Here is a 15,400-nt window from a genome sequence, read left to right as displayed (position 1 = left end):
AGAATAATAATTTGCTGTACACACTTTTCCTAATCATTAAACATGAAATTCAAACTTACATTAAGGTGACAAACAATTGTGTAATATATTTATATAGAATATTTTTCATGTAAAAGGGGATAGTTCACCCAAATATTTTTTTTCTTTGGGTAAACTATCCCTTAAGTAGGATACACATCATTAGGTTAATCAGCTGTGCCATATCCCACTCTGAAATGTTTAACCCATAATTAGGGATAACAATGTAAACAGCATCTGTATGCTCAACATTTCTCATTATGGCTTTGATTATAAGAGGCACCCACAAAGTTGACAATTGTAGCAAGATGGAGAATGTGTTATTAACACTATCAGACTCCCAGGGAGCAATAACATTAACAGTAAGCAAAGAAATTGCTGAGACAATAAAGAATGGTGAGGAAAAAAAAAAAACAAAATTTGGATGCTTGATGATGGAATTAATTTTATTGATTTAAATTCCTTTTTACAGATAAAAAAATATGCAGCATATATAATGCAACAAGTGAGAAATGCAGAACAGAAACAAGGTAAGGCATTTTAAGTAATGAGCACTGTTCACTTTCGGTGATTCTCCTCATCATAACCATCTTCGTGTAAAAACAGTGGTATTTCAATTGCATCCACTTCGTCTGCGATAAAGAACGCGAACGCGATCTCTTCCATTGCTGACGTTTGCAGTCCACAACACAGCGAGATTCAGGAAGTGTCCGGCTTGCCTGCACTTTTTTCACTCCTCCCCTCACTGCAGCCGCCTACTCTCACCTACATTTCAGGCGAGGCAAGGCGCATCTCAAACAAGCCTACTATCTATCTATCTATCTATCAAGCACGCTGTTGTTACGTAACGGAAACTGTAATGTGCGCTCTTGCGTAATGACACTAGCTGTCCGCGTGCTCCCGCCGCTGCACGCTCCCGCCAGCCCGAGCATGCGCAGTAGCGCCGTTCGATGTCCGCCATTGAGAGACACACGATCTGTGAAACGGGTCAGAAGCACTGACACAGACGACACGACCGTTTCTACATTCCCCGAGCCCTCAAATTTGACGGTTGCCTTTTATTTTAACTGAACATCTTTTTTTACATCCCGTTTTCCTTGCTGACACCGCTTTTTGTCTGTCGTGAGAGGCGTCTATGGACCCGCACAGTCTCGTGCGGATATTTTAGTTGCCGTACAGGGCGAACAGCGCGTGTGTCCCACAGCTCAAACCGAGCCTGGCTCTGTTCTCGGGGCCAGTGTGCCTGCAGCAGCTCCGCGTTTGATGGATCCAAGAATCGCCTGGTTTCAGCCAGAACAGCGCGGACCCGCCAACAACCTGTGGATGCACATCTGGGAAACGACACAGACGCTGGGAAACCTCTACTTTAACAACAACTGCAACACAGCCAACGCCAAACTGACAAACAGCAGCAGCAGCGAGCCCAAGGACCATCAGGGGATGTCTGGATCCAAACCCGACAGTGAGGTCGCCGAACAGCACGACTTCATCCCGCTCGAGACCCTTAACAACAATAACAGCAGCAGCCGGGTGAGCAAGGGTGTTGGCGGAGGAGGTCAACTGGGTGTCACCGCGGTAGCAGGAGTGGGCAGAGGGTACCCACACAAGAGGAAAAGAGACAATAAGGCGAGTACCTACGACTTTAACAGGAGTCTGCTGCTGACAGCGGGCTCACAGGAGATCTTTACGGGCACGCCGTGGAAGAGCAGAAACTACTCCGATGGCGTCGTAGGGTGAGTACAGAATTGAGTTTGATGTGTGGGTGTGTTTGATAACCTCAGAGCCTTCAAGGGCCCAGTTGTGTGCTCGTAACAAAGGTTATGGTTCAGTTGGCCCACATGGTAAATGAGTGTTGTTTGAAAAGCTTTTGATAGTGAGCAGACTCAAACATGTTATGAGCTGAATACAAAGGCTATGTAACATCCATTGACTAAAATAACCGTCAGGAACTCGCAGGTTTACTAGTGGTTTGACGTCCGAGGCGTTTCTTCACCATATTTGGCGTGTCTAGAGTGTCCTCGCAATCCTTTCATTTAAATGAATCCCAAAACCACCAGCAGCACAAACTCTCGGAAAATCATGCTAGTCTTCCCAACTGCTTGATATTGTATCACATACCCCTCAAGTGCCATACAGCTCAAAACACTTAAACATAAATGTACCCTGTTGTCAAGTTTCCATCTAAATACCACAGACAGTAACTTGGTATCACAGTATTGCAACTTTGGTAACTTGGTCAAAAATAAACCAAACAGTGTGGTTTTACACTACACTGAAAGCACTAATTAGTTGACTTTACTCAATTGATTGAGCAAACCCGTCCCCTCAATTAAATTGATTAATGATGTCCCCAAAAGTTGCATGATTAAGTTCACTTAAAGGAATATTCCAGATTCAATCGACAGCATATGTGGCATAATGTTGATTACCACAAAAAAAAAAAAAAAAAAAAAATCTGTCCATCCTTTTCTTAAAAAAAATATAAATAAGAAATCGAGGCTATAGAGGAGTACTTACAATGGAAGTGAATGGGGGCCAATTTGAGTTTTAAAGGCGGAAATATGAAGCAGTTTTATGAATTATTTTGTTAACTCGTGTATTATTTGATCTGTAAAGTTTTAAAATTCCTCTTTTAGTCATTTTAGGGTTTGTTGATATAAACTAGTCATAGAAGCAAAGTTTTAAAATTGGCTCCAACTTTACACAGAAAAGGTTAGTAAGTGATTTTATCACACTGAAGTCATGTTAGCACACATATTATGTCGTACTTATATTACATATTAACTCACACACTGGCCCCTATCCAGCAGGCCATCTTTATTTTTGAACCCTGTATGTAAAATCAAAATCATATTAATAGTCTATTTCAAAATAGCAGTGCAAGTGCAATGCTGTAAGTTATTGCCATTATGTACTATTACACATCTGAATACTGCATTACTCAATTCAGTGAGATTTTTCCCAGATGAAAACCTCTAGTTCTGTGTGAAATATTCTACCTTATGCACAACACATGGTTGTACCAGTAGTACTTCCCCAATTAATAATTTTCAGTCATTCAGTTAGTCAGTAACCTGCTACACCATGCACTTCACTCTCAGGTTATCCGATGTATTCAAAGATCAAGTCATGCTAACATACACTTTTTCCAGGTTTTTATTGACATCACTATGATGGCTAATTATAACCAGATTTTGTGTCTCATATTAGGCCCTATATTTTCTTTCTTCATTGTTGCTTTTTAAGACTGTACTGCAAATTGTGCCTAGTTAAGAATAAAATACATTCGTATTTAACTGGAGATTTATCTCTGACCAAAATGGTTACATTTTATTAAATGTAGTTGATGTCCTCCATATAATCTGTTGTTAAACTCTATATGATACCAGTTGAAACAAAGCGTGTAGATATAGTGCTAATCAGAATTCTGTAGTGGGTGGGGTGGTGGTTTGGTAGGTTTTTGGAACTACAGATGGCCCTACTTCTGTGATGTGTAGCAGCTTGTGAAGCCCAGAGCAAAGTACACAGCAGGCAAGCCTTATCCTCATTTATAGCAATGTTAGCAGTGTGTTTGCATAAGAGCATTCCTTTATGATTACTCTAATACTGTAGTCCTCACCTCACAGACCTTCTCACCTTATCCCTCTTTTACAGTTTTCTGTTCTTCTTATAAATGAATTCCTTCATCTTAAAGATGTGTGGTGAAATATACAGATTTACATACAGATCAGCACACACAATAGCTTTGTATTCAGAGAGTATGTCTGAGATGCCTTAAAGATTTTAATCTTGTTCTGCGGGGGATCATTTATTGTGGGTTTAGACTTTTTGTCAGCAAGCAGAAAAGATTTGGAATGAAATCTATTTAGATTTGTGCTTCCTTCCTACAGCAAAGAACATTTCCAACCTACATCATATAAATATTCTGTGTGTTGGTTGAAGGCTGATTTCCCACTTGAAGTACTATAATCATGTTGTTCGTTTTTCTGCTAGGAGGCAAGAGAAGAGGGACAGATAGTTTTATGGGTGTGTGTGTAGAGAATGTTCTGTGTTTATATTCTCTGCGTGTTGAGCGTGTTCCTGCCCCATTCTATCCAAAGCAAATGCTCCCCCCTTGCGCCTGATACACGATCCCCGACTCTGTGATGTCACAGTGGTTTTAGCCAATGAGCTCTCTTAGAGTGAGTTCTGACCCTTTCATCTGCCTGACAGCTATGCTACAGTGAGAGAAGAGAGGGGAAATCCTCTCTCCATGCTCAAGTTCTGGTGCTGAATATTTCATAATGGGTATTTAGAATTTTTTCAAGGTGTTTTTTTGCATGGGTCTCCTCTTGAAAACATCAACATTTGTTCATATTCAGAAGCATTGCGGAACAGATGGTGTCCTAACTTTATGAATTTGGAAAGTTTTTGTCATATTGAAACCTATAAAGAAATGCAAACTAATACTCATATCATATAATACTCATCATAAAGATTATCACCGTAGTGCTTGGTTTTTAAATACTGTTTTTAAACATTGTGTGTTAAAGTATAAAATTAAGGTTACCTCTAGCCATGTCCTTCACCATTACAGCTCATTGTTGTGCAATAGATTTCAAACCTCTTTTCATTGATCACTGTCATTAGGTATCCCTTTACCACAAAACATGAGGGAGGCTTTGCAAGTTGGTTGGTTGGTTGGGCTAGATGTTAAAACAATTCCAACATTCAGTGCCAACACATGAGACTTCCCTCAGACTCTAAGGTGCTACAATTGGAATATGTCTCTCAATATGCGTTTTTCCTGTAATTTACTGAACCTCTTGCTAGCAGCAGTATTTGGGTGTGTGAGAGTTTGCTGTGAGCCATGTGCCAAAGGTGTGTGACTATGCTAGACACCCTCAATTAGTAACTCGTCACTGGGGCACTTCCCTGGGTGGCATTTTATATATATATATATATATATATAAATAAAAAAGGTGGTTCCTTAGAGATGAACATTTGTGTTGTGCACTGGTGCTTGAATTTTAATGTCAAGATGTGGTTGACTATTTGTAACCTCCTCCAGTTCCTCTTAATATTGTCAGATCATGGTGCTGATCTTCTACTGCCCACTTGATGTGAATGTACAGCATGGCAAGACAATAAGGCAAGAAAATACGTTTATAATGAGTTTATAATGACTCCATAAATGAATTATGCTAAAGCTTGCCAGAAACAAAATATATATATAATTTATTTAATAGCCCCTACACAAATTCTACAAGAGTGCAAACTGAATGACATTTCAGATGCCGTTTATTATGCTACTCCAATCCCAATCAATAATAAGCAGTGGGCAAAAAATGATTTGGTACATTACATGGGACTTTTAATTATAAACAAGCCAGAAATACACATGGGAATACTATTTTGAAATGTCTGCTATCCCAGTTGTGAACTCACTGACGGCTGATTCACTGAGAAAGTGTCATACTTTCGAAAGAGTTCATACTGCTAACCTGAGCTCCTGAGTTAAAACAAGCTCTTGTCGGGTGATCCATTATAAAGATCCGGTTCAAAAGAGTCATTTGTTAACGAATCGGACATCATGGCTCGCACTGTGTTTGTTGTTGCGTGCAGCCAGCGAGCTCATATCATCAACTGATGGGGTGAAAAGTGGTGTGAGACACACTGGCACTCTAAAGATGTATTCAATAACTCACAAGATTATTTCTGATGAAACCGCATATGAAAGCACACATCCCGACTCTTGCCAATGGCGACTGGGTTTTAATTATTGTCGCAAACATTTATTTTTGGTCACATTTGCGACCATTTTAGTCGCAGTCTGGAGCCCTGATATGTGAATCACATCAAAGAGCGCTCATTGTCTTAGGAAGGGACATAATGTTCTGACAAACCTACCACCTATCAAATATATGACATACTAACCTCAAGTTTGTCGCATATAAACTGTTTTGGCAAGTGTTGTTGAAATTGAACACAAATTAAACTGCTGAATTGACCTAATTGTTCAGATAGAATGTCTACACACAACTTTCATTGATAAAAAAGATGTTACTTCTATTATTATTCACCATACTCTGGAATGTTATAGATACTATTTATTTTGGAAAGTTCTCTAGTTGCTTCGGTGCCTAATGTTGCAGTTTAAACCTTATTGGTTAAAACAGGTTTTTGTGACGAGAGGAGAAAGTAAGCAGAAGGGTTTTTTTTAGCTAGTTTAAGCTCGATCAACTGCATTTGTGGCATAATGATGAATAGCAAAAATAATTATGTAGATTTAACGTGTATGTTAACATGATTTTAGTGTGATTTTTTTTTTTTTTTTTTCTGTGTAAAGTTATAGCCAATTTTACAACTACGTTTACATGTCTACATTATACCATAAACCTTAAAACAACATTATGCTATATATGCTGTCGATTTTAGCTTAACTTGTATTGAACCCGAACATTCCTTTAAAATCTAAAATGTGAGATGAACTAAACTGTTAGCACATTTTTGAAAGCAAATTATCACAATGATTTTTAATTAAAGGGGTTAGTTTGTTTGTCATACTTTGGTGATCATTGAGGCTGCTTAAAAGGCTTCAGTATGCTTGCCGAAGACTGAGTTTACATGATTGACTGACAGCAGGTTATGCTGTGCTTAGCTACAAGAAATTGAACACTTGATTTTGCTTTGCAGCATTGCATGCATCAAGGATTATTCTGGGTTTGGTCGAAGTTGGGTGGTTGCCCTTTAAACCGATGATTCAGTACCATTTTAAAGTATGCTTCCATTAGCATAATGTAATGTGAGATATTTTTTTTTAGATGAAATTAAAGACCATATGAAATAAGCCTCTATGTGGCCAAGTGTGATCATTAAACAGCAGAATGATGTAATTTAATGAAATAACGTACAGTCACATGCGCTGCACGCCACAGTATGAATAAGAGGCACCTCTCTGTCCTGTTATCCCCTCCACACACACAGTCACAAACACAACACACACTACTTATGCTTGATTTTCATTCAGTGTGTCTAATAGGATCCATCTGCAGACCCACTGGTCAGTGTGTTGAGTGTATAAATGGCTGTGAACTCTATAATGAACTCTTTCTCCATAGCAGTGCAGAGATTTCAGCTCGCGAGTCACAGGAAGCTTGATATAATGAACTCTTCACAAAAAGGAAAAACTTCAAAGATCTTTCAAAATAAAAGTCCCACTAAAACAAAAGCTCTGTTCAACTGATTGTGTGAAATTGAAGACAGTATGACAGAAAAATATTACTACTGTATAAAAGTGTAATATTCAAAGCAGTCGCAATAAAACTCAGTAACAATAATACATATACAAAACAATTATATATATATATATATATATATATATATATATATATATATATATATATATATATATATATATATATATATATATGTGTGTTATATTTTCATTTACAGTATGTATTTGATTAAACACAATTTGATCAAAACATTTAACATGGAATCCATACAAATTTTAATACAAAATGCATAATTTGTATCTATAAGACAGTTCTTTTAGACAAGTAATTTTCTGTGTTAGTATTGAGTTAGTATTGATTCCGAGGTACCATGGCTGGTATCGTACCAAAGCCAAAATTTTGGTATTGGAGCAACCCTTCTGTACACAGCTAAGTGCTTACAACTGTGGTAAACAAATGCAATTGACAGCCTGTGTGGTCAGTAAATTCATAACTTACCTCAAACTTGTATTGCTGGTATAAGGATTCATTTACATAAGAAAAAGCATGGGGTGCGGTTACCTCAGCTGTTGGTGCAGAATATAAGTAATCTTTTTATTTTTTGGAGAGGAACGTTCTTAACACTTAAAAGTTTTTGCTGGTGTTTGAACTAAGAGATATCGCTATTCAATGGTTGAACATAATTACTTGTTTCTGACTTTAATTTTAAGCTATATTATTAAGAGTATTCAAGCCAAACTGAGTGATCAAACTGTCCTCTGTTGTGCAAAACAACATTCAAAGGCTCATCGTCCTCCTCCCCTTCCCCATTCACTGAATGATGATGTTTAAAATGAGCGGAGCTTGTTCTGTTGGCTGTCACTACATGAAAGAATTCTACAAGAGCACATTGGGTTAAACCAGTATAATGTAAATAATATTATACCAATAACTCAATCCTGATAACCATTTTATTACTTTATTTACCGTGGAAAGCTCCGCAGTTTCTGCTGCTGGTGTAAAAGCGCAAGCGTTGTTTGCAGCTACAGTTGTCCTGCTTCGGTGCTGCTCACGTGCTGGCTTATCTGGCCGTTTCCTTAAGCAAAATGGGTGGTCCGTATACTCTGAGTACAATAATGCTTGTCTTGCAGTTTCATCTTGGTCATAACATCTAGATGGGGTTAGAATATTGAAATATGTATTGAAATATGAATTGTGTAATACTGTATACCGTGAAACCGTGATATTTTCTGAGACAGTTATCATACCGTGAAAATCTCATACCGTTGCAACCCTACGCGAAATAGCAAACATGGTACAGAGGAAGAATTTGCTATTTTGTTTCCCATTGCTTTGCTTTTATTCCAGATGTTTTAGAGTTGTTGCAGTTTTTGTTTGCCTAACTTTGCATTGCGACCTGCATTGGAATTGTGCTGCAATTGTGGGGTTTCCTTTTACATAAAACTCCCCCAATTATTTGCACTTGTGCATTGGGATTCCCCCAATGCACAAGTGCAAATAAACAAACGTGAGGGACTGTCAATATTTTTCATTGGTGTGTATAAATGGGAATAGTTTGGAGTATATGTGCTTTTCCAACTGTACTCCCAGAAACGTTGAATTCTTTCTCCTGTATTTACTTGTTGTTGTTCTCCATTCTATGATGTATGTTATCTGGTCTGTTCACACAGATGCACACTCCTCAAATACCTGTTACAACACCGCTTATGTGTTTACATGGCCACATTAAGTCACTTTTTCGTGGAGAAACCGTGGTGTGTTAAACAGCTTTATCTTAATACTTTAAACGGCATAAGGAAAGCTGCATTTTCATTTACATGAGGTTTCAGAATGCCACTTTCTGCAAATAGACCGGAATAAACAATTTTCTTAAGTGCATGTAAATGTGGTAATTGGCAGCACAGTACCATATGGGTATAACTTTGTTGTGGTGAAGTACTGTCTCTAAATTTTTAATTGGCACTATTCAGTGTTAAACAATTAAGGACATATTTGAAGCAATGACAACAAAGCACACATTTTGTCTTGAAGTAAAGTATTTCCACAAGTAAATCAGAAGATTGTGACTTCAACATTTAAGTGTATGTGTTTGGTGTATGAGTCAGGCAACCCATAGCAGCAGTAAACACTGCTTTGTGTTACATGGCCTCACAGTGAAGGGTTTCCTAGTGACAGAGGTTGTTCACTGATTGGCTGTTACTGGGAGTAAAGTGCACATTGCTGATGTATGATTGGAGGACACGTCAGGCTGCTCTGGAGAATTGAAACTGATCTGAACTCCTTATTCTGTGAAACGAAACTCAGACTCCCAGTGTGTAACCTGTTTCCCACAGCCAGGATGAACAATAAGGTCAAATGTTCTTCTGGAACTGTAAAACAGGCCTGCAGTGAGTTACTGATGTCTAGTGGGAATGAGCACTCAAGAATTTCTACAGATTTCTGAACCGATAAACTTGTTTATTTTTTATCGGTCTTGGTTTGGATGCTACTACTCACTCCTTTCTGTTTTTATGGCTTGTAACAGTGTTGCTAAAGTAGAAAAATAGTAAGATCAAGAAGTAATTTAAACCAACTTTCCTCATCTCTGCATACCTCTTTTCTCTCGTTCAGTTCCTTTCTTAAACAAAGTATTTTATAAAAAGTATATTCTTAGAAGTGAAATGCACACTTTTATATACTTTGATAGAACGATGTAAACACATATATACATGCAGACTTTTAAACCTTGCAGTGCATAAACCTTATTTAGACATAGATGCTTAAATGTGTTTGGAGCCCATTAAAGGGCAGGGAGGGACTTTATTTTCTGAAATAGTTTGCACTCCCTTGTTATAGTCTCTTGCATTGTCTTGCAATAGCTTTGTTCATCCCTTAAGGAAAATTAGCCATGGTTTACTACAGTAACCATAGTTCAACTATGAAATTTGTTGTAAAACCATTGCCACAAAATTGACAGAATTAAAAAAAAATATATATATATATTCTGTTACAAATCACGGTTCTTGAGACAAACGATTTTTTTAAAGTCTTCCTGATAACTTTATTTTTAATAATAATAACTAAAAAAAAACATTTAGCTTAATATGCTAATAAAATTATAGATTAATATAGCTATATTTGAGTTCCACACAAACTTTTCTCATCTTAATTCTTTACATTTAGTCCTATTAATGCACTGCTGCTGCAGCCAACAAAGTGATACTTGTTCACTGTCGGATATCAAATCCTCTGCTGTGATCAATGTTCCTGTTATTATGCTTAATCCACAGGTTTGTTTGTGAGGTGGTGTATATTTGTCATTGTGCATTTCTTATTGTGAAGATTGTGAAATGGCAATATGCAGCTTCATTAATATGAGAGTTCGTTTTTTTTGTGAGTTAAAGATGGATTGAAGTGAACAGAAAGATTAGTGAGGGTAGTCATCCATTATACACTGCAACAAAATATGTTTGATTTGTTTTTGTTTTGGCTTGTTTTCCTAAAATAATATATAAAAACTATAGCAGCAATACTGCAGAATAATGTTTTATCAGAGAATGTTGAATATAATATAAAAAATACAAACATTTTAAAATCTAACACATTATATGCAAATATTTAAAAATAATTAAAAAAAAAATTATAATTCACCTGAGAAGCAGCATATTAGATGTTTATACTTTATTTTAGAGAATAGATCTTTACTGGACTCATAACCAAGTGAAAAAATACACTTATATTTAAGATGCATTCTCTTAAATCAAGTCTATATATCTTATATGTTGCTTCTCAAGTAAATGTATCTTGTTTTAAGGATTTTCAGACATTTTTAAATGGAAAACAAGACAAAAACATGATAACTTAATAGGATTTTTTGCAGTGGATTTCTTTATGGGAATTAATCAAAGTATTTTTTCACTTTAATTCAGTGAATGTCATTTACAGGTATTTTTAAAAGATGATTCTGTCCTCTTTATCGTTAGCAAGCACGTTCACCCTTTTATGTCGGGGCAAAGCTGAATAGTCGGTTAATAGCTAATGATTAATCTTTGCAATAATCGCGAATAGTCTAATAATCGTAATACTCATTAGATTAATCAATTATCAAAATAATCGTTCGTTGCAGCCCTAATGAAAACTTGAGTGTGAATAATGACAGAAGTTAAATTTTTGGGTGAACTGTCCTCTTAACTACCTGCTTAAGTATTTGTTAAAGGTATCTGCCAAGAACATTAAGTCAACACATGACCGCATTACATCTTGCTGATGACTAAAGAGAAGGGCTGAATTGTAGACTAGGAAACACTGCTTTAGATCCATGTATTGATATTTATATTCAACTATTTGTGTAACAAACAACAAAGTTGGCACTTTAGAGATATAGATATAAATAAATGTTATATATATATTATCATACCGTTGCAACCCTAATATATAGATGTGTGTGTGTGTGTGTGTGTGTGTGTGTGTGTGTGTGTGTGTTACACACACATTACAAGGAATGATAGGAGAGGCTGCTGACTTGTGACTGGCTCTGAGCTCTGGCTAGCTTTAGCCGCTTTCCCTTTTTAGCTTATTTTTTAAAATGGGTGATTTTCAGCTGGGTGATGGTGTATTAAATGTCTAATTAGGTTTGTTGTTCCGAAAGTTATTGTGGTGGTTCCCCCGTGGTTTACTTTGACCTTACAATTATTACATATTTCGAACTTTATGTATTCTTCATTCACAGTGAAGATCTTCCACGCCAATGACATGTTTACGTGCGGCTGTGACGTTATTGCCTGCGCCGCTGGCAACAAAACGGACCGGCTTGAAATCGGAAAGACGTGAGGCTGACCGGTCAGTCACCGGTCCGGCCGAGCATGCAGAAAATCGGCTAATTCCGGTCCCTGGCCGGTCGATCGGTGCATCTCTACTGAGAAGGTTTACCTGCAATATTAGTTGCGTCAAACATCCCAAGCAGCCTCAAGAATGGACACTGAGTAGCCGTATAACACTTTTCCTTGAGCAGAATATTGCACTACAGATACTAAATTTGTTCAAAGGGGAAAGCGAGAAACTGAAAAAAGAGCACTCGCGTGCATGGTTGCCAGATTGCACAAAATAAGTATTACATTAGGCGGAATATTTCTAATTTGTGCAAGTATAAATCTGAAACTGGGGGTGTTGCGTCTCTTATCTGGAAACCATGAGCATGTAAACGCTTGTGGAGACGCGTTATGTCCCAATGCAAGTTAACTGAAATATTCAATGCAAATAAAAAACGCTTTTACGATAAATGAGCTGCGGTCCACATTAAAATATGTGGAGGGCCTGATCCAGCCCACGGGCCATAAATTGCCAATATCTGCTTTAGCTGTTTGTGAGATTATTATTAAATCTGCCTCGGCAGCCCTAAATAGTCTATCACTTGGGAGGCCGCCAAAATATCTTCAATGGGAGAACCATGGTATTGTTCTTTCCCTGCTGTCCGCGACCCAGTCCGAATAAACCAGTTGAGAAACACTGCTTTAACTCACACACACACTCATGTCAGACCCCCTCGCTTCTCTCTGACATTTTCTCCGCTGCGTGTGTGCGTGCTTGCGTGTGTCTGTGTGTGTGTGTGTGTGTGTGTGTGTGTCGTAAGTTGACGAGTATGACAGGCAGACAAGGAGGAAAAGAGATGCGCATGTGAGATTCTCCGTCCGGTTGCATTTTTTTTCTCAGTACCGTAGATAAGCAAATGTACATGGTATGATAACCGTCAATTTTCAAACCGTGGTATACCGTGAAACCGGTATACCTCTGCAACCCTATTGTGTGTGTGTGTGTGTGTGTGTGTGTGTATGTATGTATGTATATATTAGGGCTGCACGATTTGGGAAAAAAGTCATATTGCGATTATTGAGGTTAATATTGCTATATGCGATTGTGATATAATAAACAAATGGTATCATGAGTCTGCTTGCTTGGTTATCAAGGAAAATGCACAAATAGATTACTGATAATGCTGAAATGTGTATTTCTCAACTCAACAACAAACTAGCAACAACAACAACTAGAAATGCAGTGTTTTCAAATTAAAATATTTTTACAAATATTTTAGATTCATACTGTACTTTATGTATATATCTTTAATGTAGATTCTAAAGAGCATTACTAAAAAACAAATTTTATATTTGTATAAATTATGAAAGGGGTGTGAACATTTATTAGACAAAGGGGAATGCAAACTTATCTTCTCAACTATATACTGTTTATTAAACCTCTGATTAATGGGTTATCAACTTACTTACTTTTCTTTGGCTTTCTATCTTGTTTCTGATCCGTAATCTAAATCGAGCAATTCCGTGATTTGGTGACTAAAAACAGACTTTCGGCACCTTAATGTTCCAGTTTAGGAGGAAATGGCTCAAGTAATTTTCTTTTTGTCTGGAGCCCTGGTATATAACTGAATTAAACCCAAATAAATTGGAATTGATTCATATTCTGATAACATTTTGATATTGTGATGTATCGCAATGTATTGATTTGTGATGTGTATTGCAATACGTTTCGTATTGTGAGGCATAAATGCACATGACTGCATAGGAAAGCAATAAGCATCTGTATTGCTGCCTATTCAGTAGGGCTGCATCTAACGATTATTTTGATAATCGATTAATCTAACGATTATTAGAACGACTATTCTGCGATTATTTCAACGATTAATCATTAGCTCTTAACCGACTATTCAGCTTGCTCCCAGACTTAAAAGGTTGCATTAAACGTGCTTACTAACAATAAAACGGACAAAATCATCTTTTGTCACCTCTAAATGACATTCACTGAATTAAATAGAAAAAATACTTTTTGACTTCAAGTCAAAATACTTCAAGTTAATTCAGTAATGAAATCTACTGCAAAAAATGCTATTATCATGAGTGTTTTTGTCTTGTTTTCCATTTAAAATACTCTAAAAATCCTTTAAATGAGATACATTTACCTGAGAAGCAACATATAAGATATTTAGACTTGCTTTAAGAGAATGTATCCTAAATATAAGATAACTAAACAAATAGTCGGTGTGACCACCTTTGTCTTTAAAACAGCACCAATTCTCATAGGTACACCTGGACAGTTTTTCTTGGTTGTTGGCAGATAGGATGTACCAAGCTTCTTGGAGAATTCGCCATCGTTCTTTTTTCTATTTAGGCTGTCTCAATTGCTTCGGTATCTTTATGTAATCTCAGACTGACACGATGTTCAGTGGGGGACTGAAATACTAAATACTCAAATGGCCCTTAATAGAAAAAAGGTTCCCCACCCCTGTTCTATTCTAATCTTTTCTATTTGCAAAAGTAATGTTTGGGAGTCTAACATTTATTTTTCCTATTGACACTAAAGCTGAAGATATAAATGACCATCTTAAGACAAATGCTTTTGTGAAACTTCTTATGTGTCTAAGACTTTTGCACTGACATTAGAAAAGAATTTCAGGCCCTGCCCCAACCTCTAGCAAAAACGAAACAAAAAACAGACCCACACGCCTGTTTCTGTGGCGTTGTGAGTGGTGTTGATGGTCGCAGTGGTGGCTGGCTCTGATGAATGCTGTCGGGCTGCCTCGGCGGAGTGTGTTAGAGTATGTGAGATCATGCCCAAGGCATAACTTCCTCATGCAGTGTTGTTTCATCAGCACAGTCAGACAAATACGATTAGACACTGATCAAACCCCAGAGCACCTAGCATGCATGTCTATGTAATGTTTGTATGTTCAAAGCTTTACAAGACTTATTTGTTTGTGCAATTTGTGTGAGACTTTCCTTGACAAAGAAAGAGTGTGTTTCCATTCACAGTTCCTCTCAGATAAGCATACAGCACAATTCCACAATAGGTATCATATATCACTTACTCAAGTGAGTGAATTCCAGTTTAGGTCATCTTTACCTTTTATGTAACAAATTTTTTAAAATTTAAAAATAAAAGTTGTTCTATTGGACACATGGGAAATTGGGACACAGTCTTTGAATAATTCCTGGCATTTATTTTTTAAACTCTAAATTATTCTCTTAGAATTCTCAGGTTGCAGAAAGTTCTTCAGGGCATTTACAGGCGATTGTTTCACACCTATCCACATTTTTTTAAATATCTGGTTGGATGATTGGTGGGAAAGTCTTTAGTCACCGTTCAGCTTTTAATGGTGTGATTTTAAGAGATTCTGTGAG

General features: G+C 37.1%; 1 protein-coding gene across 1 annotated transcript in view; it reads left to right on the top strand.

Moving 5' to 3' along the window:
- Positions 1 to 507: 507 nt before the first annotated feature.
- The window catches only part of tent4b (terminal nucleotidyltransferase 4B), a 38,369-nt gene continuing 23,476 nt past the window's right edge, over positions 508 to 15,400 (top strand). The window contains exon 1 of the mRNA XM_052090947.1: positions 508 to 1,751. Within this exon, the coding sequence (XP_051946907.1) occupies positions 1,282 to 1,751 (470 nt within the window). The 5' untranslated portion in view covers positions 508 to 1,281. The remainder of the gene's footprint in view (positions 1,752 to 15,400) is intronic.

Source organism: Xyrauchen texanus, chromosome 2 (assembly GCF_025860055.1).
Source record: "Xyrauchen texanus isolate HMW12.3.18 chromosome 2, RBS_HiC_50CHRs, whole genome shotgun sequence".
In the NCBI taxonomy this organism is placed as follows: Eukaryota; Metazoa; Chordata; class Actinopteri; order Cypriniformes; family Catostomidae; genus Xyrauchen; species Xyrauchen texanus.
Note: the sequence above shows the minus strand (reverse complement) of the source record. Positions and strands in the feature narration are given on the sequence as shown.